The 25,423-nt window shown below is 34.5% G+C and overlaps 2 protein-coding genes across 2 annotated transcripts in view; both read left to right on the forward strand.

Annotated features, from left to right (window-relative positions):
• The window catches only part of LOC111000685, a 50,523-nt gene extending 30,252 nt beyond the window's left edge, over positions 1–20,271 (forward strand). The window contains exons 3-7 of the mRNA XM_022270233.2: positions 14,087–14,236; positions 15,762–15,939; positions 16,341–16,577; positions 17,164–17,301; positions 18,156–20,271. Of these exons, the coding sequence (XP_022125925.1) occupies positions 14,087–14,236; positions 15,762–15,939; positions 16,341–16,577; positions 17,164–17,301; positions 18,156–18,385 (933 nt within the window). The 3' untranslated portion in view covers positions 18,386–20,271. The remainder of the gene's footprint in view (positions 1–14,086; positions 14,237–15,761; positions 15,940–16,340; positions 16,578–17,163; positions 17,302–18,155) is intronic.
• Positions 20,272–22,816: 2,545 nt separating this feature from the next.
• Positions 22,817–25,423, forward strand: part of LOC111000694 — an 88,969-nt gene continuing 86,362 nt past the window's right edge. Inside the window, exon 1 of the mRNA XM_022270244.2 lies at positions 22,817–23,081. The gene's annotated coding sequence lies outside the window, so the exon portion shown is untranslated. The remainder of the gene's footprint in view (positions 23,082–25,423) is intronic.

A 25,423-nucleotide genomic window follows, 5' to 3' on the forward strand; every position in this document is an offset into this window, starting at 1 on the left:
TGAAAATTCACGAGCAGATTCAAGGCTTCGCCGTTCATATGCAAATTTATTGCTAATTACAGTCAAAAGAAACATCGAGAAAAACAATTTAATTTTACTCGAAATCGTATTTACTTTTGAATTAGTGAGCATTGAGCATTTACATTGCCATGAATGTGTAGCGATCAACGCGACTGGGATTACGATCCCTTTTTTTTTATAGAACAGGGGGCAAACGGGCAGGAGGCTTACCTGATGTTAAGTGCCACTCTCAATGCCAGGCTTGCGAGTGCGTTGCCGGCCTTTTAAGAATTGACATACCTAATCCGCTAACGGAGTTATTCCGTATATACCCCTCGGAACTGGTCGTGTTACTCATTCCCCAAAAAAAGGCCTATCACCATAGCCGATGAGAAATTAAAAACAGCTTTCACCGGCAGTGAGAGCCTTCGCTCACTCCAGTGAACTTCCGACCTGCCCTCCATGCGGTTGACCATTCCGAAACGCTCCATGCTGAGATCCGCTGCTCACAGGGGAGTTAGTTAGCATATATAGTTAACTTATTGTTTTTTAGGCAATTTTTGCCGCGTACCACCACTGCGTGGATCCAGCTGCCCACTGAAGTATTTCGAACCAATTCGACTTGAGTCCTTCAAGAGAAGAGTGTACCAATTCTAAAAATGGCCGGCCACACACTCGCGAGCCCTCTTGCACAATGCTAGTCTGCCCCCTGTTCTATAATAAACATCATTGTATGGCATGCATCTGGCACTGAGTGTGTATATAAACAGCGGTCTTACTTCAGGTTGAGCCTCCTGCCCGTTTGCCCTTTTTTATTTTTAAATGACAGGTAGGTATGAAGTAAAGGATGAGCAGCCTTCTGAGTTTTAAGAACGTTATTCTCTAAGTAGGCTAATAGTTAATATATAATTAAGATTAGATAACTTATTTGGGTCTTTGTCTATATATTTATATATATATATATTATATAGAATAATATATATATATATATAATTCTTCTGTCACAATGTTAGTTCCCATACTCTTCCAAAACGGCTTGACTGATTCTTATGAAATTTACTATCTATCTTATACTATCTATCTTTCGAACACCTAAGCGATAGTGCCTAGCCCAATAATATAATTTTTAAACATTTTTTTTTTCATGATACAACTTACAAAAATACATATCTCTCTTAATTTTACCACTCTACGATCAACCCCTATTTATTTGTTAATTATGACTTGAACTCTGAAGAATATATATAGAAAAATTCTGGGGTAGCATAGCAAAATTATCCATGTTGTTATGTACGTAAAAAGATAGGCTAAGTAAAATCAAATTAAGGAGAAACGAAATTCGCGGGGGCAGCTAGTATTTAAAATATAATTAAGATTAGATCAACTTATTTAATTCTTTTATCAAGCAACGGCTTATTTTAATGAGTCAGAAATGTCATGTAAAATCAATTAAATTAACTTGATCGCCTTGTGTTTGTGTTTAATCAAGCGTGAACACCTGAAACAACATGAACGAAACAATGGTTGTCTTAACTATATTAAATTGTAAAGTGTATAGAAGGCTACTGGATTTCCTTAACTTTTATAACATACTTGTATCGAATAATTAAAAAAAAAGCGTTAAAAAGCAGTATTGGCCTAGTGGTTTTAGCATGTGACTCGCGTACTCAGACCATCATCAGAGGTCGTAGGTTCGATCCCCGGCTATGCCAATGGACTTTTTGTCTGAATTTAACTGAGGCTCAGAACTAAAGAGGTTGTAGCGATGTACTTATCACACATTACTGGAGTTCTAAATAAAACATGTTTAAAAGCTTTTATCACTGCGGCGTTTATGCGAGTTCCGTGCGCCTGCGTAATCTGCCAAATATCAACAACTTTCACTCATATATATATTTAACAGTGTATTATTTTTGTATATTAGTGTTTAAAACTAATGTAACCTACATTAGTTTTAAACGATATGAGATGAATGTTGATTAATGTTAAAATAATTGTCATGTCTAAACATATAAGTAAAACATAATAAATTTATCTTAAAATTTATTGACAGTCATATACATATATAATTGTAGTTAATTCTAATAACAACAATTACATATATTGAAAAATCCTTTTGACACACAATTCAGATAAATCTTCACGCGAACTCGTCTCGAAGTTTCATATTAAACGATTTATGTTTAAACCTAAAATGTAAATTCCCAAGTCATTATAGGCCTTTAATATAATCAAAGTTAAATGCGCCAAAAAACATTTTAGTTACCGTTAGTTTTACGATCTTTGAGTGGAACAATAAACATATACATTACAATTGCGAGAAATATAATATATAAATCGTCTATTGACAAAGAAAGTGGATAAGATTGATTATTTAAAAAAGTCATATTAATTTATTCAGTTAATTAATTATAATATGTATATTTTTTAAAGTCTTGTTAATTATCATAACAATATAATTCAACAGTTAAGTTACATAATAAAACTTTATCATCATCATCAGCTTTTTTATTTCTGGACGTAGGCCTCCTACGTTTTACTCCAGTACGCCCTGCACTGGCTGATCTACTGGGAGATAATCTCTTTGACTATGTCATTAGGTGGGCGGCCGTGCGGACTTTTGTGCTGCCGTGGTCTCCAATCAAGGAGCCTGCAGGTCCATCAGTTCTTGTCGATGCGCGCTATGTGGCCTACCCACCGCCTCTTAGATGTTGCACCAGCCCTTACTACGTCGATTCCGCCGATCTTTACGAATGACCACGCCCTGCGTTATATAAGCGTTATGGTACCCGTTCCATAAGAATGTACGAATTGAAAATCTTTTTTTGCCAAAACTTATGGTCTAAATATTTTCCCTTGCTACTGCTTGCTACTTGCTTGACATGCTATAGGCTGGATACGTTGAAAGGTTGTCTTGCCTATGACAAAATATCTTCATGCATCCTTTGCCACGGATTACGCACTCAATATTCAGTAGAAAGTGCTAAAGAAATTATTAGAAATTGTTGTCTATGACAGTTTCTCGTCAGTTCTCTTACATTAGAACGTTGTTATTGAATCATTGTTGGCATTTGGAATCCAATAAACAGAGCTGCAAAAAGTGGCAAAAAATTCGTTCCGCTCACGGTCATACAATTTATAAAACCGGTTCTTGAATTAAATTTGTGGGTGGGGTCTTACGAAAACAGCGGTCTTCTGCATCTTTGAATGTTAATGTTATATTCATCGGGTAGTCCTTTAATTAAGAACCATGGATTTGGGACGACTTTGTACTATGCATTTGTCTTGCAGCTAACGCAGCTAACTTACGCCAGCACCAGTTTTATTTTCAACTGATAAAGCGTCGAAGTAGTTTTGGTCTACTGGTTTGCCTTTGCGAATATTATCTCTCAAGAAGAATCGCAGACAAACCTGTGTTTGAACCCCGGCTTTGCACCAATGGACTTTTTATGTGCGAATTTAACACTCGCCTATATGTAAAATAAATGTGCGTGCGTACAAAATACACATGTCAGAAGTGAAACTTCTTTGTAAATTAATTATTACTAAGGTAAAAGCCCCAATAGATGATCATGTACCAGTATATGATTACTCCATCTATTTGTATATCTATATACATACTGTTTACACGCTGTGCTAATGAAATCAAAAAATCTGCCTTTACTGCACAATACGTTATGCGACAAAATTGTCATCTATAGTTCTAAAATGTAACTCCTAAACGAATACATCAACCAAGAGCGTGTATTTGTACTTTATCTCTACTTTACTTAGTCTCTCTCTCATTTGGTCTCAATCGCTCTCTCTTCTTCGACAAAAACGCTGCACATATTCGTGACGTTCCGTAAAAATTTTACCCTCGATCGCCTAAAGAAGTTTCACTTCAAAAATTATTTGAGTAAAGTACATTACCGTTAAATCATATTGATGAAAGGTTTTATAGTTTTTTTTAGAACAGGGGGCAAACGGGCAGGTTTTTCTCCTGGTCACTCAATGCTAGAGGACTCGCGAGTGCGTTTATTATAATATTACCTAAATAAATATATTATATTTATCGAGTCGTGTGTTAGGATCTTGAGATAAAAATGTGGAAAGTTTCAACTTTCTCTTTTGATTGCGAAACATGTTCATTGACATGAATTCAAAACGTGTCAACGTCATCAAAGGGAGATAGAAGAGTAGATGTGAGGACGAGAGATTGTATATACGACAGAGTGACTAGATCAACATCACCATATTTTGGTGTTCAGGATATAAAGAGCTGAAGAGGAAGCGTTTTGCATTGAGTATAAATACTCAATCACACTTCTATTGACGGAGTGACAGGAACGTGAGCATCACCTGAATAATGGTACAGGAAGGTATTCAAAGATTACGCGCGGAGATGGAAGGTAAGGACTGATGATGAACGATAGGAATATTGTCGTCTGACGACAGAAAGAACCGACGATGATACGCCCATGGGCACTCTCAATGCCAGACGGCTCGTGAGTGGGCCTTTAAAAGCTGACTAAAAATGAAATTAAAGAACCATGAAAGTTATACATGTTTGTTAACTACTAATCAAACGTGGTGATGTTTATAACTGAAGATAGAGAGAGACAGATGCAAGTATATCTGTACCGGTTAAACGCAATTCTAATCAATGAATTAAACAATTTTCCTTCTATAGTATCTGTTAAATTGTCTATGGTAATACATAAAACATGACATGATCACATTCCATTGATGTAATACAGTGATTTCAAAAGGATGTGCAATTATTGATTTAATAAAGTCGTAGACGTCTACAGAAATCGGTTGCTTAGTCGTCTATTGACCGTGTTCGTTAGGGTTATCAGTGTGGCAATTAATATTAGATTGGAGATTTCGAAAAAAATACATTTACAATAGATTTAGTTAACGAGGGGCCGTCCAAGTATGACGTAAGCACTATAGGGGGGTGGGGGGGTCTTATATTTTCACTTTGGTGATTACCTCAACAGTAATTATTAACTTTTATTACAAATATTCCCCACACAGACACAAAACGAAACGAAATCCATTTTTGAGGATTCCTACAAAAATTAAACGTTATGTACTATTATTTTTGAGGACTTTGCTTACTGTTTTTGTCAAGAGGGGGGGGGGGGGGGATAAATTTAGGTAAATCTGCTTACGTAATACTTGAACAGCTCCCGAGTACAGCTTATGTTTTTAAAAATTTGTTTTCTTTAGATTCAGATGGAGTATATGACCCACGTCAAACAATTTACAGTATATGATCAAAAATGCAAAGGGTTTAATACATTCGCGTTTATATATCTCAAAAAGTTTTTTTTTAATATAACACTCGCGAAAACCAAAGACAATTTCGTCGTTATATTTTATTTTTGACAACCCTACACCCCTACGTGATATTTACATGTTAAACCCGTTCTAGCTGTTGACTCAACCGTCGACGTGAATAAAGTTAAACGCTTAGCTATGTTTTCCTTATTGATTCAAAATTGATAATTATACAGTGTTATGGGTTTACTATGAGTTAAGTATTATCATAATATATAACGGTGGGCAAAAGAGCAGGACGCTCATCTGATGTTAAGTTATACCCATAGACACATTACCCGGCTCGCAAGTGCGTAATCGGCTTTCTTGGAAGCTTACGCTCTTTTTTTGAAGGGTCCTATATCGAAATGGTTTGAAATACTTCAGTGGGCTTCATAATAAAAAACTTAGTTGAGGAATGGCGGACGTCGAAGTCATACGGGTGGGGTTTTGTATTCTGCCTCGACGTCCGATGCTGAAACTCCTTGCAGCTATTAGTCCGAACAGCTCCTCTAAATAATCTCCGTGATAATTGCAGTAGAAGATGCAGTGACTCCTACATCTCTACATAACGCAAATGGATCGAGACGCTCGTCGTTGAATACGTCAAAGTGGAAGGAGCTGGTACTGAAGAGCTCCTGCCCAGATGTGAGATCAGTCGAGTCCAAAATTTCGCAAAAATCACTCAGTTGCTGAAAGTATACTTATAAAGCCTCGACATAGTTTCTTCATGAATAGTTTCCTTTGGTAGACATTAGTTCTTCTTTTTCTTCTTTGTTACGCTATTCAGGGGAGTACCATGAGGACAATGTTGAAATGAGCGTCCAGGAATTAAATCTCCAGATTATATGACCTGGCACGCTTTAGTAGAATTTTAAAGATACTCCGGGAGTCTTCTTTTGCGTTACGGCAAGTCGAATATCATATATGCCCGTAATCAACTGCGGGATATGTGTGTCATTATCTCTTAACAGCGTGTAGCATGGTCACCCACTAGACAACACAGGTACAAAGTCGAGTTATTTACTATTAAGTTAATTGCGTACAAACGACACACCCACCTTCAAGGTTGTCTTAGTAATTATTATTGGTACTTGTCAATTGCATCCGTACGTAAACAACGATTTAAAAATTATTATTATTAATTTCAAACTCAAAATAACTTTACTACTAGGTAAACAAGTACACTTATTTTAACGTTATCAGAAAAGATGTTAAATTGATTCTAACTTTACATTTACCAATTTCGCAAGTCAAGGGCATAGAGTGGCAGGAAGAGCTGTCAAGAAACTCTTTGCGAGTTTAATCGCTAAGTTTTGAGTCATACAAATAGTTTGAACTAAAATAAATCAATCCCAAGGATTAGGATCATTTAAATATTCATATGAAATTTAAAAATCTTTTACGGGCCCATTTTAATGGCGTGTAATGGGCTGAGATGTTTTTAGTGGGAGGGATCTCGCAACCCCTCTTTTTTCATTTGATGGATTTGAGTGTAGACCCAGCCCCACATTCCCCGCGTCAAGCTCGACATTTTTGATGTGGGCCTGCATAAGTGCATTTTCACCTCATAAAAAATGACAGGGTTTAGAAGCATTCAGATATTCGAAAATGCAGATTAACATAGGTTATATTTATTTTCAAAATATTTAAAAATCTAGCCGGAACAGCTGCTATAACACGCTAAGAAACAAGATTACAGCATTTTCCTATTATGCATGTTAGATGTTATATTAAACAATGAAATATGGATTTCCTTCTGATAAACATTTCATAAATGTTACCTAATTATTGCGTTGAGGAAATTCACTTCAAAATCAGCTTAGCTTGCACGTGCACTTAGCCAATTGATCGTTTAATGAGTCGTTAACGATCGACTGTTGATAAGTTAAGCGAAGGAATTGTTTAAGGTCGGAGAAAAAATTTCTATCTCAAACCTACTTTTAACAATTGTCTAACGATTTTGAGATTAATGTGTCGACGACGTGTGTCACTGGAGGCTGATCACCTACTTGCCTATTAGATTTAAAAATGATCATGAAACAGATTCACAAACCTGAGGCCAAGACCTAAAGAGGTTGTAGCGCCACTGATTTATTTTTAAAATATTTTAGTAAAATAGTTCTATCTATAACTTAAAGCTGTTTTATAATAAACCAACCGTTCTTATAACTCTGATCTGAATCCGTCAGTTAACTGGCCTGTTCGCTAGTTATTTTTAACTCGGTGAAACCTGACCGGTTTGAAGCGATGCAAAAACTTAATGACTCTTCAAATTACCTTAAATCGAATTATGGAGGATGTGACGTCATTTTCAAGTTGTCTCAATATTTCCACTATACACACATATAACACTATCGAAGGAAAAATTTTTTGGGTTTTAATATGACACAAATTATAGTTATTTCCCAACGGATTGGTCGTAGTGTCGTTCAGAGCGTACCAATTCTTGAAACTCCGGCAACGCACTTGTGAGCCTTATGGCACACTCAGCATCAGATGAGCTTTCTGCCCGTTTGCCTTCTGTTGTATAAAAAAAAAAATTGTACAGCTGTACTGAGCAGTACTGGTTTTTTTTATAGAACAAGGGGCAAATGGGCAAATAAAGTTAAGTGACTGAAGCCCATGGACTCTCAATGCCAGAAGGCTCGTGAGTGCGTTGCCGGCCTTTTAAGTATTGGTACGTTCTTTCTTGAAAGACCCTAAGTCGAATTGGTTTAGAAATACTTCAGTGGGCAGCTGGTACCACAAAGTGGTGGTGTGCGGCAAAAACCTGGTCTAGTGACTTGAGCGAATATTCCTGAGGTCACCTTCTTACCTTCTTATCATGGTTTTGCGTGAAAATCAGGGTTTCAGGCAGAAGGCTATTTTTTTAAGAGAATCGCATATATATAACAAGTAGAGCCACTTTTTAGTTAAGAACCTATTAAAATCTTAACTGTAAATAAGGTATTTTAAATGACTCCCAAAAGAACGGTAAAGCTATATAAAGTCTTACATACTTACTATTAAATATAATATAAAATAAATAAATTCAACTATGTACCTACCTATCTTGAACTAAAATTTTTGGAGTATTTTAGACATTTATCATTGACTCGGAAAGTTTCTTAGTATTTTAACGCACGTAGATTTTAGTAGTAATGCATTTGTTGTGCAATATAAATTCACACATGGCAACATTCGCATTGTCTTACAAAATACCTTTTACATCAGATATCTGATAATGTCGCAACAATTACCGGTATTTGATAATAATAATGAAATGCAGTAAATATGTTTGTAATACAATTCATAGGAATCGCATTGGTACTTTATAATATTCATACATGTCATATACGTTGACAAGTATATGTGTTTTGCTTTTAATAATGATTACTAGATTACCCATTATTTTCTATTATTCATGCACCACTCATCTGTCATGCGAGTGAGCTATTTCCAAAGGTGACTAACCCAGACAAGGACGACAGCTTGTGACGACTACTGTCCAATGTGTTAATTACCCAAAGAAGTGAAACAGGTATTTCGAAACAAAACTTTTGCTAAATTTGTGTACCACTGCGGCATCTAGCGGACTTTTCTAGACGCAATTATATGAAGATATCGTGACGGAAATATGACAAGGAATAAAGATTAAATTGCTCAACCATCTTTTAAATTAGCCAAACTGCAAACATCTTTTATGAGGCACTAAGGGTCTGTTTCACAATGTCCGGATAAATTCCAAATAAGCTATTACTTATTGGTAGGATAAACAGTATTTTTGCGTTTCACGACTGTCAGATAGCGCTATTCGTCATGAAACGCGAAGTTTTTTATTCGGAACTTTTAACTTCCGAATAATTTATGTGTTGCATAGCTATTTGGTACTTTATCCATACATTGTGAAACAGGCCCTAAATGTTACATCGAAATACCTTCTGATTATATTAAAATTAAACGAAACAAAATTTAAAACTTTAAATTACGTTCCGTAGACAAGCATATTTAATTTATATTCAAGATAGAAATAAGTAAATGCTGCTAGCATTAAAAGTACAAATGGCTTAATTTAAAAATATATAAATTCTCTCGCGAGCCCTCTGTCATTGACAGTGTCCATGGGCGGCGTGACTTAACATCAGGTGAGCCTCCTGCCCGTTTGCCCCCAGTTTTATAAAAAAATTAACGAAATAGATTTTTATATAATATCAATAATTTATAATATATCTAAGGTTTCTTGAAGCCATGCATTTGGTTTAAATCTGCAATTTCTATATAATCCACTTGACACATAAACGCTGTTTAAAATAAGTGAAACCTCACAAATACAAGATATTTTTAAGTTAGTCTATAATGAAATTGATATAGGCATACTTCATCGTCCGTCCAGTGGTGCTACGTAAGATTTCTGATGTTTCGTTATGATTTGTTTCGTTATGATTTGTTTCGTACTAAACAAGTGACATACGCCATCTATTATTTCAAAGTCAAAACATTTATTTCAATTAGGCCTATTAACACATTCCTTAAACAAAAGATACAAAGTAATAGCCTGTAACCAAAATTTCTCATAGAGAATTTTTTTAAGTAAATAGGATTGTTTGAAAATTTTTTTTGATATAATGTACCTATATTATTTTTATTAAAAAAAAATCATTTTCGGATCCAAATGGTGGGAACACATTGGGTGCCGAAAACTCGAATCCGAGAGTGGCAAAAGTTTTAAAAATGAACAGGACGCTCGCTCGGATCCGAGTGGATAGAGATCGAGAAAAGAGCACTCAATGTTAAAAAGGCAAAAGGCAATATTGAATAATCTGATAGAAAGAGATCCATCTCTTCATCTGTATCCAACAATTGGATTGATTTATTTTTTATGAATAAAGGGTTGTAGTGCAACTGCATCATTTAGGTCGGGAGATCAGCACCTTCCTCTTCAGGGGAATCGTTGCCGTTGGCAAAGGCGAGTTAATATTCAACGAGAGAAAATTTTCGCCTTTACAAATGATATGCTTTCACAATATCACAGCTGCGTCCGCGTGACGAATTCTTTATCACACATGGCCAGTGACGATAACGAATCGACAAAAAAATATTGAGTTTCACAAAGCCTTAAATAATCTCTTATAGTAAGTATTGTTAGGACGCCCTTGATGCTTATAGCTTATTTTTTGTATACTGTATACTGTAAGAAGTGTGTTTATCACTGGATGTACTGTTAAATATTTAAAAAATAATATAACTTCACCTAATCTATGGTTATTTATATATTTCGTAAAACAGCGAACCAAAATTATATATTTAATAACAAACAGTTCAATAAATTATAACCAGAGATGGAATACATAATATTTACCTACAAAAAGGTTCAAAATTTACAGTAGGAAACAAAAAAAACTAATAATAACGATAACAATAATAGTAATTATTCCATTACAATTAATGAAATTCTGTAATAATCTTAGTAGTAATAACCTAAAATGTAATAATTGAAAAAAAATTAAATATAATTTAACTTTATTTAACCAATTTATGTAAAGTTTTAGGATATAGTAGATCATTATATTATGATCATTAAGCGATATGAATGTTTTCTCTTGAGAAATATGTAGTATTTAATATGAGTTATGAATGAAACAATGAATACAGGTTAATTTACACATACCCTTTATTGTATTGTTGAGTAAATACAAAACATACGTTTTGGAGAAACTAGCTGAAGTTCAGTAATTTGACTTAAATCTTTATAATACAAATGTGTGTTATTTCGAAATAGTATATAATACTTTATCCACATGACTGTATACGTAAAGTTACCATCTATTATTTGACTCAAAACGGGACATTGGGTTAATTGAACTTTAAAAAAAAATCAAAATTCAACTTTCTTATATAATTGTATAACAGATATTTATACTTCTAATTCTTAAGTTATCTTCTCTTTAAACCATAAAAACAATGAATCAAAAGACGTGGCCGTTAACCAACCAGATGGACGGATCGAGTTACCTCAAACACAAAATAACTTTTAGCACAAACATGCATTGAACCTCTGCAGCAGCAACAGTAGAATACCGTTTATATTGCTGTGAATCATATGATACACAATTTTAGCTGTGCCCTGATCCTGTTTACTGTTATCTTTATTGCATATACTGCTGAGGTCATTAAAGATTGTCAAATACGCTGACATAAGAGAGGCGCTGCACATAAGAGCGTACTAATTCTTAAAAGGCCGGCAACGCACTCGCGAGCCCTCTGGCATTGAGAGTGTCCATGAGCGGCGGTATCACTTAACATCAGGTGAGCCTCCTGCCTGTTTGCCCCCTGTTCTATAAAAAAAAACCGGTGGAAACATATTGTCCGCTCCGGATGTTTCTTTACCACGACGCTGAAACATACCGGCTGAAGATAGAGATTATCTTCCAACTGTCCAACATAGTTTGTAATGTACCGGAATGGAATGTATAATTTATATTCCGGTTCTTTGTAAAATTACTTTCTTTAATTACCTTGAGAAAGATAATTTACGTAGGTACACTATTGTAATATGAGTGTCGTGATCTGTCTGTCTAGATTTACTTCCTAGTTTCCGTATGTTGTCCATACGTTTAATTTTAATTACATACGCGAATTTCCTCTGGAGTGTGTATCTTATATAATATATAGTAATACGCAAGTATATATATTTTTTTAAAAAAGGTGGTTTCGTGTGGAGAAGAATGGGCAAGAAACTCCACATTTACACTTTTAAAATATAATTGTATACATGAGTTTAATAATTATATGTAAATACTCGCAGAATAAAACTACTAAACAGATCTATTATTATACACAATATATACAAATATATACTAAATATATATACAAATATAGAAACCGTAGAATAATATACATTTAATATTAATTAAAAAAAAAAACAATAAAACAGTGTGTGAGATTGAGATAAATTACTTAATGCGTTTGTAATATTATACAACAAAAAAAACACAAAAATATGTAAAATTAGATCAGCAACCAATTGATTTTGTCAAGGCTCTATGATGGTTGTAAGATTTATTGCAAGATCAGGAAAATATGTACTCTTTGAAAGGTCAGAAACACACCTGTCACACTCACACCCCGGCGTTGATATCCATCAGATATGCATCAGGGGCAGTTATGACTCGATTGCGTTCTGTTCCATAAAAATAAAATCATTTTTATACATACTTATAAATGTTATTTGTACTTGCGTTATACTAGAATTACACATTTATGCAAAATACTCTCACGTTTTGCTGATTATAATTAATTTGAGACATGTAATTTATATGAAATAATTGCAAAAACAGAACAATGCATAAGTTGCAATATTAGAAGTAACGAAATACATTGCACAATTTTAAAAGCAGCTTAAACTACAAAATTTTACGAGAAAGATTAAAAACAACTGTTAAAATACAATCACAAGTATGTTTTTCCACCTATGGGTGGGGGGGTTACATAGCTCCTTCCTTTGAACCCTTGGCGTTAGGTAGAGGTGAAGGGTTTCTCTTTATCTTCTACCGAAATTACCATGGAGAGTGTTCAGAGGAGTTGTTTTGAATTTAACCTGCAGCTGAGTTCATCTTCGGACGGGATACGAAGTTCCATCTGTATCACCTCAGTCGTTCCACAACTGAGCATTTTAAACTCTGAAGTTCAATATTTAGTTGGTTGTTTATCGATCTCCATCCAGGGTTCAGTAGCTTATGACAAATCAGCTTTGTTTTTTTACACGAAATATAAATGAATCAATAAACGTAAAACAAATTTGTTTTAATATTAAGAAATATAGATGATTTTTTATTTATCTATAAATAGTTAAAATTTCAATATTTTTTGGCTGTCATTGAGCTGAATACAAACTCCTCTTGTATTGTATCCTAGTATCTTTTCCACCACACTTCCTTTTGTCAAAATCCAAAACGTTCTTGGCGTATGGGAGACGGACTTATCTCTATTTCCCATTTCTGAGTCTGACTCAAAACTATAGGTTAAAATTTCACATGTGACTAATAAATATTTAGAAAACTCTGGTATATCTAGTTGGTATTTACTCGTTCTTGACGTATTTAACCTTCTTTAGCGTGTGATAGAGGTGGTTTTGCGTTATATGGAAACGGATTAGTCACATATGGCAATGATTAATTAAATAACAATATATAACTGTTTTATACGATAGCGTATCCAGCCTTAATATCTTAAACAATTATGATGGTTATCAGAATCCTCTAGAATATATTTCGTTTCTATATACAAAGAATAGCAGTCATACCTACAATTTACGTCTATAATTACATTCCAGAATGTTTTCTGTTTCGTATTTTTTATTTAACAATGTTTGGCTTTGTGCATTGTCTGTCTTTATATAAATAAATTAATAACAAAATTATTACGACATCTAAGGGTATATACAAGTACCCCTAGGTACTGGGGCCTTATAGTCAGTGGTTAGACTTTACAAAGATCCTTGAGGTCGAAGGATAATCAGAACATTCCACAGACTATTTTTAGACGAGAATTGTTAAGCAAGTATAGGTAATTTATGCTTATAATAATAGGTAATTAAAATATGAACGATTGCTATTTAAGCGTGTCGTGTGTTCACAACCTGGATTTCTTAATGTAACCAGTGTAACTTCTAGATTTTTAATGTAACCAGTGTAACTTCTAGATTTTTAATGTAACCAGTGTAACTTCTAGATTTTTTATTGTAACCAGTGTAGGTACAAAATACGAATGAGATTCCCAATATGAGTTTTTCTTTCAGGAATCCTTAGCAGAATGGGAGCGTGGTCTGGACATGCCGCCAGAGGCGTTGGGCCGCAAGTGGAGCCAGAGGAGTGCGCACGCGCAGCGGACTTCAAACGACCAGACAGTCACCTCCACCAATGCCACTGACGCTTGCAAACTTATTATTGTAAGTAGCTAAATTACTCAAGGGACTCCAGGAGGATTTCTGTGCCTGATATTATTCAATTTTGTACCAGTTTCAATTATCACGTAGAAACAAAACATTGATACCTATTGGGCCACATTTCACTATCATCACGTCTATCCAGTTCTGTATAAAGAAAAAAGCGCGTGCCTACAAAGAACATATTTCAGACACTTCTGAAATATGTTCTTTGTAGGCACGCACTTACCTTAATACACGCTTTTACCTTAGTTTACAAAGAAGTTTAGTGAAACTTCTTTGTAAACTAAGGTAAAAGCCCCAATAGATAATCATGTACCAGTATATGATCATTCCATGTATTTGTATATATATATTCACAATGTTTACACACTGTATATGTGCTAATAAATAAATAACCCGCGTTTACTGCACGAGACGTTATGTGACAGAATTGCCATCTAAAGATCTAATATGTAACTACTAAACGAATACATCAACCAATAGCGTGTATTTTTCTCGATCTCCCTTACTCTCTCTCTCAATATTTTTCACTAAAGCCCTCTCCCATCTCACGCTTCATGGCAACGTGCGTAATGTGACGTCTCTCGATCTTTCTCACTTGCTTGCTCCCTACTCTCGCTCCATGGCTCTTTGCTTCATGCTAGTTCGTCTTTCTCATACTCTCTCAATCGGTCTCAATCGCTCTCCTCTTTTCTTCGACCAAAACGCTGCACATCTTCATCGCTTTAAACCAAAGCCTATGTTAAAGGCACTACAGTTACTAGGCATTCCACCTGCATATGACTGACTTAATCATTGCTAAGTCGTTAATCATCTATAATTTCTAACATAGGTCTTTGTGAAATATTGCAATGAGAGGATTGACCATTTGATTGGGTCCTTGCAACTCACACAAGAGAAAAATTATATCTTAGTATTTTATTTGTTACTGTTTAAAGATGACGTATAGATTTATAGTTTCTTTCACAGAGGCACAGTTATCTATACTATAAAAGCAAGTGTTTATTAATTGAGTTTCACGAACGAAGGTTAATTGGTGTCAACGCGGGGAATTGACAAACCTTCCAGATGTTTCCGCGACAGATTGTAAACAATGTAATTTATTATAACACATTGAATCATTACGTCTTGGACCCGTATTTATGTAACTCTGATATCCGATAGTGGTTATCTAGTTATCTTCGATTCGTCTCTGGGCAGACATAATTCTCCTAACCTCCTGTGGTTCATGCAAAATTAATGTTATGTCCGGAAATCGACTTCCAACTATTCAAAATTCGAGTGTACTCCTCTCCCAAAGGCCGGCAACACACCCACTAAAAATGGGTGTCTGTGGGCTGCGATGACTGCCCTTTTTTGAGTGTCCTCTAGGCTCGTTTGTCGTCGTTTCGTATTATGTATATAAAAAAGCCAAGCCTAAGAATTATCGTCTACATCATACGCCCTAATCGAAAATCATCCTAAGATCCTGTTCCAGAAGAACCTAAGTCGTGACCATAACATTCATACCAGCTTTTGATTCCAGTACATAGAACAAAAGCCAATATGGAAGTTATCGCTTTGTGGCGGTAACGCGGCAGCAGTGGCATCGCGGGCGGGTACCAAGCTTCTGCCACCAAAGCTCAAAATAGTGTGGAACCCTCCTACCACTCCCTACCACCACACGGAGAAATTAAGGCTGGTGGTCACTGCTGTTAACAGTGGTAAGTTCCTAAGATGTTACAATATACCCAATAGATTTTTTTGGTATACAATTTTGGTTATAGATTTTAATATTAATATAATCAAATCAAAATAATAAAATATAATCTTTCTCACTATACCTCTCGCTCCATTGCATGTGCGTGATGCGACCTTCGCTCTATCTTACTTCGACAAAAACGCTACACATCTTCGTGACGCTAACATTATTATTTTTCGTTTCGCGTTTCATCCGTAAAAATTTTGCCTTCATGTGCCTAAAGAAATTTCACTTTAATAATCATTTTGAACATGAGTAATAATTATTATGTCCCACGTTCTTATACAGTTTCTATCCCATGTGTCTTTGTGTTCATTTGATTGATCGTGGTGTATAATAATAAAACAAATGACTAATTTCCAGGTGCAGTTTGTAATAACGATACTCAGTTCACTTGCGGCTTGACAAGTCTTTGCATATCGTCCTACCTTGTATGCGATGGTGTACGGCATTGCCCGGGAGGCGAAGATGAGGACACGAACGCCTGCTCACACCGCCGGGACTCCCCACTTCTGGAAGTACTGAGGAGGATAGCGGCTAGGAACCAGGAGTTTTTGGGCCTGGATCAGCCTGATGGGATGACGAAGCCCTCGGTTATAAGTATGTATTTAATTTATCTATTAATGTTTGACGTAGCATGGCAAATTAAGTAAACTATCTGGGCTCGATTATACAATAATGATTTGGATTTAAAAGGTAAACCAAACCCACCAATCAAATCAAATCAAAATCATACAATACATTAATAATATATTCGAATTCTTCTCGAGTTTATAAAGGCATATTTATGTACTATATTTTATTAAAACTTGTACACGATTAAAAATATTCATTTAATTGACAATTAAATTTTAAACCGAATCTTCATAAAATTGAGCCACTTCTTTATCTACATAATTAAACAGATATTCGATACATAATAAAAAAAACCTGGGTTTTTGTATGTTTCATGATCATTTGGCAACCTAATATGCAAGTAGGTGATCGGCCTCCTGTGCCTGACACGCCATCGACTTTTTGGGTCTAAGGCAAGGCGGTTTCCTAACGATGTACCTACTCGATCGTTCGATATTCAAAGACAATCAATTGGTGCACAGCCGGCGCTCGAACCTATGATCTTAGGGAGGAGAGTAAAAGCTGAAGTTATAATTCATACAAACAAATAAGTGATAATTAATATTTTCAGTGAAAATAAGCGAAAGCGAAACCAAATCAAACGCATTTATCGAGTTCGCAAATTCCCTTCGTCCGTATGGGCCCTGGTCCTACATCGTCGTGGGGATGATCGGATGTGCCGTGATACTCATGTTCTGTCTCGCTTGGGGTAAGTAACTTCCACAGAAACAAACGCATGGACAGTGAAAAAGTCTCCCTTGAGATGCGCTCATCAATTCATAAACCTTGCGCTTGTCTTTTAACGTAAGAGAATCAGTTACAATGTAAATAACTAATCTTATCGCCAATAAACAAATGTCTATCAAAAAGTATTAGGACACACAAGTAAACAGTATTGGAATCTCTATAACGTCGAAATTCTCATTTAGTCGATAGAAATTGCCATTAAACCACTAAATACGCGTAATTTCGCATTATTTAGACGATGTCTTCAACAAAATCTTATTTCACTACGAATTCATAATTGGTATTTATACTATATAACTTGGATTTCAAAAAAGGACCATAAGTCATATTTAGTTAAATATAATGATGTCTTGGCTGAAAATTCCCGAAATAATAGTAATAAAATCCAAAATTAATGGTTCGGTCCGCGTTTTGTAATCTATTGTTTTTGTCTTGTAGACGTGTCATGAATGTTTTCATACAATCGGATATTACACTTAGAATACGCGACTCGAAGTCGAAGTTAGCAGCTAAATCATATGTTCTAGTATTTTTTTTCGATTTTTTTTGCATTTCCCTTGACATTCGAGTTAAAGAGATTCCAGTATACATATATAATTGGGAATTAAATAATATTATACTCGGCCTGGTCAGAAAAGAAGACAAATCTAGTTCATATTTGAGAAAGTCCGAGTCTGACTTGCTTAGAAAATACTTCATAGCCGAGATCGAACGCACGACCTTAAGAATGAGAGGTCGCTATTTCTGGAAACTGAAACGTGGAATTTCTAACCGCCATTTTTAGGAGACATCACTTAAGTGTAATTACTCTTCCAGAATGCTGCTGCAAGCGTTCCAAGCCTTCAGATACGCCGCTAAACATGCCGCCTTCGTGCGTTGATCTCTCGCCTTCAGTGGCGATGACCGAGTCTTCCCAAATGTTCTCCAACCCCCTCCCATCACCCCCAGAGTACGAGCCTCCCCCATCCTACTCCTCCCTCTTTCCCCGCGCCTTCAAGACTTCCCCCTCCCCGGTCCCCCATTGCTCCCACCAAGAGCCAGATTAGGACACGCCAAATTTTAGATCTGGGCGCGAATTGGGATTTTTCAACTGGTTTTAAGAATTTAGCCTGTTAAGAGCTACGTGCAAACTAAGTCTCCTAACTGCGATTTTGACATATAGGAGAGTTAGTTCGCGCTTGGACTTGAGTTTTAGTCTATGGGACAGACCATAATCAACAATCCCAATTTAGACTATTTTATACATATTCAATAAATTCATATCTTTTCTCTCAATTAAAACCATGTATTTGTCAAAGAATGTATTATGGAACATCAATCATAAATCTAGTATCAAGATAAACTATTTTGAAGTTTGACAGTGACGAGACGAGATTGTGACAGACTCAATTTTCGACAGTCGCCAAAACGCCAAACGTAGTTGTATGAAAATGGTGACGTCATAAAGCGTGAGCAGTCCCTTATATTGTTGTTTAGCGTTTCAGTCAGGTCGAAAAATGATTGATGTCTAACCACAGATGCCCAAGGCTAACCACAGAGAGGTAGGCATAGAAGGTAAATACTGAACCTTTATAAATTTTTTCATAGACTAAAATATAGAATAAAATTAGACTATTAATTTAAAAATCATAATTCGCCCCCAGATTATTAGTTTTTAAAATACCCGGATAGTCAGCGGGTTAGCGTTAAATCAAAATTAACTTACCAATTATACATTTTATGGGCGTACTCGGTAATGAATTTCTGTATGACTAGGAGTCGTTTTCAGTGTGCGTTTTTTCGCCAATTTTCCCGCTTAAAACGCGTCTTCACTGTTATTATGGAATTGAAAATGACGCCATCTACTGGCAGAAAACGGCTCCTTTTTAATTTTGAAATTTTGACCATTTTGTAAGAGCCATAATATTAAGTACAATATTTTAATATATTATATACATTTTGGGACCAATCAAAATAGTTGTGCCTTGTTATTATTCATTATGGACTGATTATATCAAGACCTGGTTTTCTTAACGTCTCCTTTTAAGTAGTAACATAACAGAGACTTTTGTATGAAATTATAAGGGTCTCATAACTCAAAAATACCGTCTGGTACCACCCTAAGGGTGATATTCAGAAACGAGATTTGACTTAGTGTCACATGCGTATGTCAAAAACGTTTTGGAATTTGACATACTAGTCTCGTAAAGCTTGTCTATTGAATTGATTCGTAACCATGGCAACATACTCTACGATTTCTAATAAAGCTTTTAAAGAATAAAACACTCAAATACAAGATAGATTTTAAAATACGGCCTTTGACAGTTGTCGCAGTCTTAGGGAGATTGGAACTTATGGTAAAATAAAAAAATAACAGTGCCACATACTTTTCTTGGCCGGTAAGAATTCTGTCATGTATATTAGTATTGCCAGTAATTAAAAATAAACTATTATAAGGGGAATATTTTAAAGTCACGTCCACTTCATGATTTATTAAAATGTCTTAGTAAAACAATGTATACTTGTAACAAGAAAATACAGTTCTAACATAGGCTTAAATAAATATGACACAAACTTAGGAACAACTGATATAATAGGTTTTGTTATCTGTGCTAATAAAATAATATATTTAAAGTTTTTGCCATTGCAATTTATAATGCAATAAATACATTTTTGTTGGATTTTGGACAATGACAGTCTGAAATTTCAAAATGGCGATGGCATTTCCATCCACCCGCCTAGAAAAGTATGTGGCACTGTACAAATAATATTTTAGTTACCTGTGTATTATATTTGTATGTATTAGGAATCAGAAATTGTATTTTAGCTGTATATTTAAATTGTATTATTTATGTAGTGCGTCCATTATTGTAATAAACTAGTCTTATCAGAAGTTATATTAAGTTCTTATAAGTTAAGTGATTCCAAGTAAAAGAAATAAAGACTTTTCTAAATGAAATTGTGTTTTTTCATGCCACAAACCCCAGCACTCAAGCATAGACTTCACAGATATAATAATAAGTATAATAAATCTTCCTTTTTTCTATTAATGATTATTTACGAGCAACATTAATATTAGTTTAATAACGTCATTATATATTTTAAGAAATGTATTAAAGAAAAGCTGTGTAAAAAGGCTTACTATAAAGTTATTGATTATCTAGTTGATAAAAGGGCCTGGGACTAATGCTGGGCAGGCTACCTCTAATTAATTTGATATATTTGTTTTAAATATTGTTTGATGATTTGCTTTTTTAAAAGAGTACCGAGAGTTTTTTACGCCGGCTTTTTCTCTCGGCCTACACCCTCTGTCTTTGCCGATGAGTAGGGATGCCTACAAGTTCGAATTGATTGACGTGGAATAAGTGATACCTAGATGATCTTATGTTCCAAAATAAACGTATTTTTTTTATATTTCATAATGTAGTGATAGCATAATACTATAAGATTTGACTATGATGATACGATTAATAATGTAAAATTCTACTTATTTAAAACAAATTTAAAGCACGCCATTGGGTGACAAAATATGTGGACTTTAGATTGACCCACTATAACATTTTTGTACCATATTCTTGCTAATAAATTATTATTAATAATTAGTAATAGGGAAAACAACATAATGTTTTATAAATTGACATATACTGTATGACTGGCCATTGCTTACACGGACTGACAGACGCCATTAATTAACGCAAACATTATCACGATCTTTACCAATTACATTTTGTTAAACGAATGGCATAGACATGGCAAACTGTCCCAGAAACGGAACTCATGGTCGCACTACAAAATCGGACAATACAGACGCGAAACTATAGACAGTAAAAATACCAAATGCCCCGCGCATAGCGATGTCGGAATTGCAACCATAATCATGATTAGGTTGCATATAACACTTGAAAATATATACATATAACTCTGAACCCGTGGCTTGTATATTAGCCTAAAACAATATTTGAAAGTCACAATCCAAAATTGTACTTTGATACAGCCAGACGAAACATAACATTACAATTGACCAGGTACATAGATATCGCCACACCTAACACACAACTTACAAGAAAAAGTGGACCGAAATATACAAATTTTAAAACTAAATTTAAAAGGACGTGGAAGCTTAGCAAAATATATTTTACCACCTAAATAATCCTAAAGAAGTTACACAAAAGTAATATCTAACCTCCCCCAAAAACGAGTAATATTAAATACAGCAAGAATAACGCTCAAATTCCAACTTGCCCATAAAAACACGGTAATAGTTAACTCGTCGTGCGCCCGTGTGCAACTGTGCACCGATCTTATAAATATAATAAGAAAGCCTGTTATTTATAGTTTTTAAACAATTATGTTAATATTATACATTTTCTAAAATCTAGATTTAAGTATAAAGACCCGATGGCCAAATCCTACCCCTACCAAAATTTTCAGCTTGTCGGCTAGCTGCACCAGGTCGTCAGACCAAATCCGCCGTGGATGTCCTCATGATTTACTGATTGCAATATAACGGGACCAAAGTATGGCTCTGGTAAACAACGAAGTTTGGCAGCCAATACAGTAGAGTTTGAATCACAAAATAGTCCAAATAATTCCATCGATTTAAATGTCTTTTAGGGACCAGTATTTTCCCCACGGCTTCTTGATCCGTCCTAATGATGCTTTGTCCTAATGATTTTTTAAGGCGTCTATTTTAAAGATTTCATGGCTTGGTACATATATAAACTATATAAACAACAAAATTAAATGGACACGCGCCAATCGAAACACTGTAAACAAGGGTATTAAAATTTAAAATTAATTCGATCACTATACAGTAAAATAATCTTTGTTGCCCTTTTAGTGCAACTGTTGTACATTAGATGTCGCTAATCTTAAATAATTAATGAGATAATCACGCAAGAGACAGCGGTAAACACTTAATATTTCAAATATAATTTTTGGTGTTGCAATAATTTAAATTTTATGTGAATATAACATTGAATAATATCACAGATATCTCTAAAATAACATATTTATGATTTTATTAGATTTTAATGGAGCTAATATGTTTAAGAGACATCTAGCGTATCAACTACACATTTGTTGCCCAAATCAACCTAAGCTTAACAAGTTAACAATTATGATAGGTCTTAGATGACTTATCAATACCACTGTTCACTCATAATATCTAACTAGAGAATAGTGTATTTAATATTGTGAAAGGTGCCAATTGACAGTAAAAACAAGTTAAATAACTCATATCGATAATATTTTTAATTTTATTTTCTTAAAGGCTTCTACAACTATACACTAAACCTAGTAACAATACTGGAGCTAGTACATTTTCTTTTGTTATTTATTTAATTAAACCCATAAGAATAGAACATTAGTACTATGTTCGAGGCTTTTGAATTCTTAATCCCCAGGTACATACTAGCGCTACACATAGGCACTATGTGATTGGTGCTGAGAGTTTCACAGAATACAGATCAAGCGGTTCAGTCAGTTTTTAACTGTCGTGGTTACTGAGCGTGTTAATGGCGCGAATCGTTATTTCGATCGTGACAATTGTTAATATTGTAATTTAAGTAGTTTTTACTGTCTTACCTTTTGTGTTATAACAAAATAATTAACATACATTTAGTTTTTGTATATTGTTCGCAAGTTGTATCTTCAGTGATTGTGTTACGGGACTTTAAAAGTTTGTTTTTCTTTTGTTAAGTTTAGTTCATTTTGCTACTTGGAATTATATTGGATATGTGGGTGGTAGCAGCTAGATAAAAGGTAAATAATTGGTTTACTTAATATTTTAGTTTCTAAGGTAAGAGGTAGCGTAGGCAACAGGTCTGTTGTGGTTATGAAAATGCAAAATGCAAATGAACCCATCAAATTTCCGTTATTCCAATATAGGTAGATTTACTACTATATGTACCGATTAGTTGTTCATAATTTAATACATAGCTTGATTTTAGCATTAAATTAAAATAATCACTATTTCTAATGATATTTTAGCAATTATTCTTTAAATACAAAAAAATCAATTTAAACTTTTCTTTAGGTACTTAATATCTAATATCCGTTACTAGTCAAAACCGTTGTCCAGTCAAATTAAATAGGTATCAATCCTTATAAGAATGCGTTGGTTTTTAAGACAGATAATGTTTTCAACAAAATTGAAAGTTTAGTTTAGATATCGGCATGCAATTTATATACATTTTGCTAATTATACAGATCTTAGGAGATCAATTTTTGTTTTAAATTTAATACACAATACAACTGCTGTATATGTAGTGCAACATTGAATTGAAAAAAATGTATTCTTCTATATTGCCTAACCTAAGAAACTACGATCTACTATCAGATAGAATTATATGCTAACATATAGATACACGCTAAATAATGTAACGGTAATTTCATCGTCCTTATAGTAAGTCTTTTGGATAAAATCAGAAAACTACTAAGAAATACCGAGCTCTGTCACCTAGACATTATCTAATGAAAGTTTATAAATTCTGATATTTATCTATCCAAATTGCTAGTTGGATGTCTACAAAGTTTCTAAGGTGACAGTATATTATTATGTAGTGTTATCGTAGCGTAACGAGAGTCTTTGGCTAGGGTTTTCTAAATACTATTATTGCGATAGAATACGAAACGGGCCTTGGGGGCGGTCTAAGAAGCGGTCGTGGTACTGCCAAGTTCATTTTAAACCTGGACTGACACTGACTGGACCTGCACAGGGTCTATGGGTAAAATTCAGTCGAGACTAAGCTCGTAATGTCAAAATGCAATACGTTTTTGACGAAGGGATTCATAGCACTAGGATGCATAAGCTAACACAACATGTATTTGCAGGGCAGTGAGTTGACCCTTATTGCTCTTTTTCCTACAGCAGTCTCGAGATTTATTTATACATATATAACAGTAGAGTAAAATCCCAGAGGCTCTTTTATCTCTGCCTTTTAATAAATTTAAGAAATGTATGAAAGAAAAGCTGTGTAAAAAGGCTTACTATAAAGTTATTGATTATCTAGTTGATAAAAGGGCCTGGGACTAGTGCTGGGCAGGCTGCCTCTAATTAATTTGATATATTTGTTTTAAATATTGTTTGATGATTTGCTTTTTTAAAAGAGTACCGAGAGTTTTTTACTCCGGCTTTTTCTCTCGGCCTACACCCTCTGTCTTTGCCGATGAGTAGGGATGCCTACAAGTTTGAATTGATTGACGTGGAATAAGTGATACCTAGAAGATCTTATGTTCCAAAATAAACGTATTTTATTTTTTTATTTTTTTTTATGAGTGTATTGATATGATTTAGTATTGTTTATCAGTAACAATAGTTTGTAGGTATATTTTTAGGATGACTCTGTTTAGACTTATCACTTCTATTTATTTGAATATAAGTAAGAATACTTTTTGTTAATAAATGTTTTATTCATGCACCATGTACCGCGGAGTATTTGTAAACTGGATACCCACACAAGTCCCCAGTGTTAGCGTTTGATCAAAGTCACCTGTCGTGATTAAAGTTTGTATTTATTTAAATAACCCTTTTACCTTTTTTATGTTAGTTAAATCTTTGTTTTTAATTTATATAATTATTATTTATTACTTAAGATGTCATGTAGAACATGGTGTTATGGTTGCAGCTGCTTACAGACGTTGTGTAAAACAAAAAAAACTTGGCGATTAAAAGAGTGGCGGAGAGTTTATTGCCAGTTCTTCTCTTTCGTCCGTTTGAGTTTGACCTATAAAATCTATTATTTACAGAATTCGGTTTGTATGTGATATGATTATGAATTTATTTCGCGTTTTCGTACCTTCAACACGCATGTAATCTAGGTCGCTACACAGTTGTCGTCTGATTTCAGTCACGGTCGAATTGAAGATCACAAAAGCTTAAACTTAGTGTAGAATTTTTACAGATATTAAAGTTACTCAACCAAAAACTCGTCTCGGGCGACGCCCTTGAATTTGTAAACTATTTTCCTTTTTAAAACATGTATTACACTATTTTAAATGTTGCACCAATTTAATTGAAATCATATTTAATTTATTTTTTATGCATAATAGGGTATGTTGATTGAAATTCCACCTAGGCAGAGTTTATATCTACTATATTTTGT

This window comes from Pieris rapae, chromosome 2 (genome assembly GCF_905147795.1).
Source record: "Pieris rapae chromosome 2, ilPieRapa1.1, whole genome shotgun sequence".
NCBI lineage: Eukaryota > Metazoa > Arthropoda > Insecta > Lepidoptera > Pieridae > Pieris > Pieris rapae.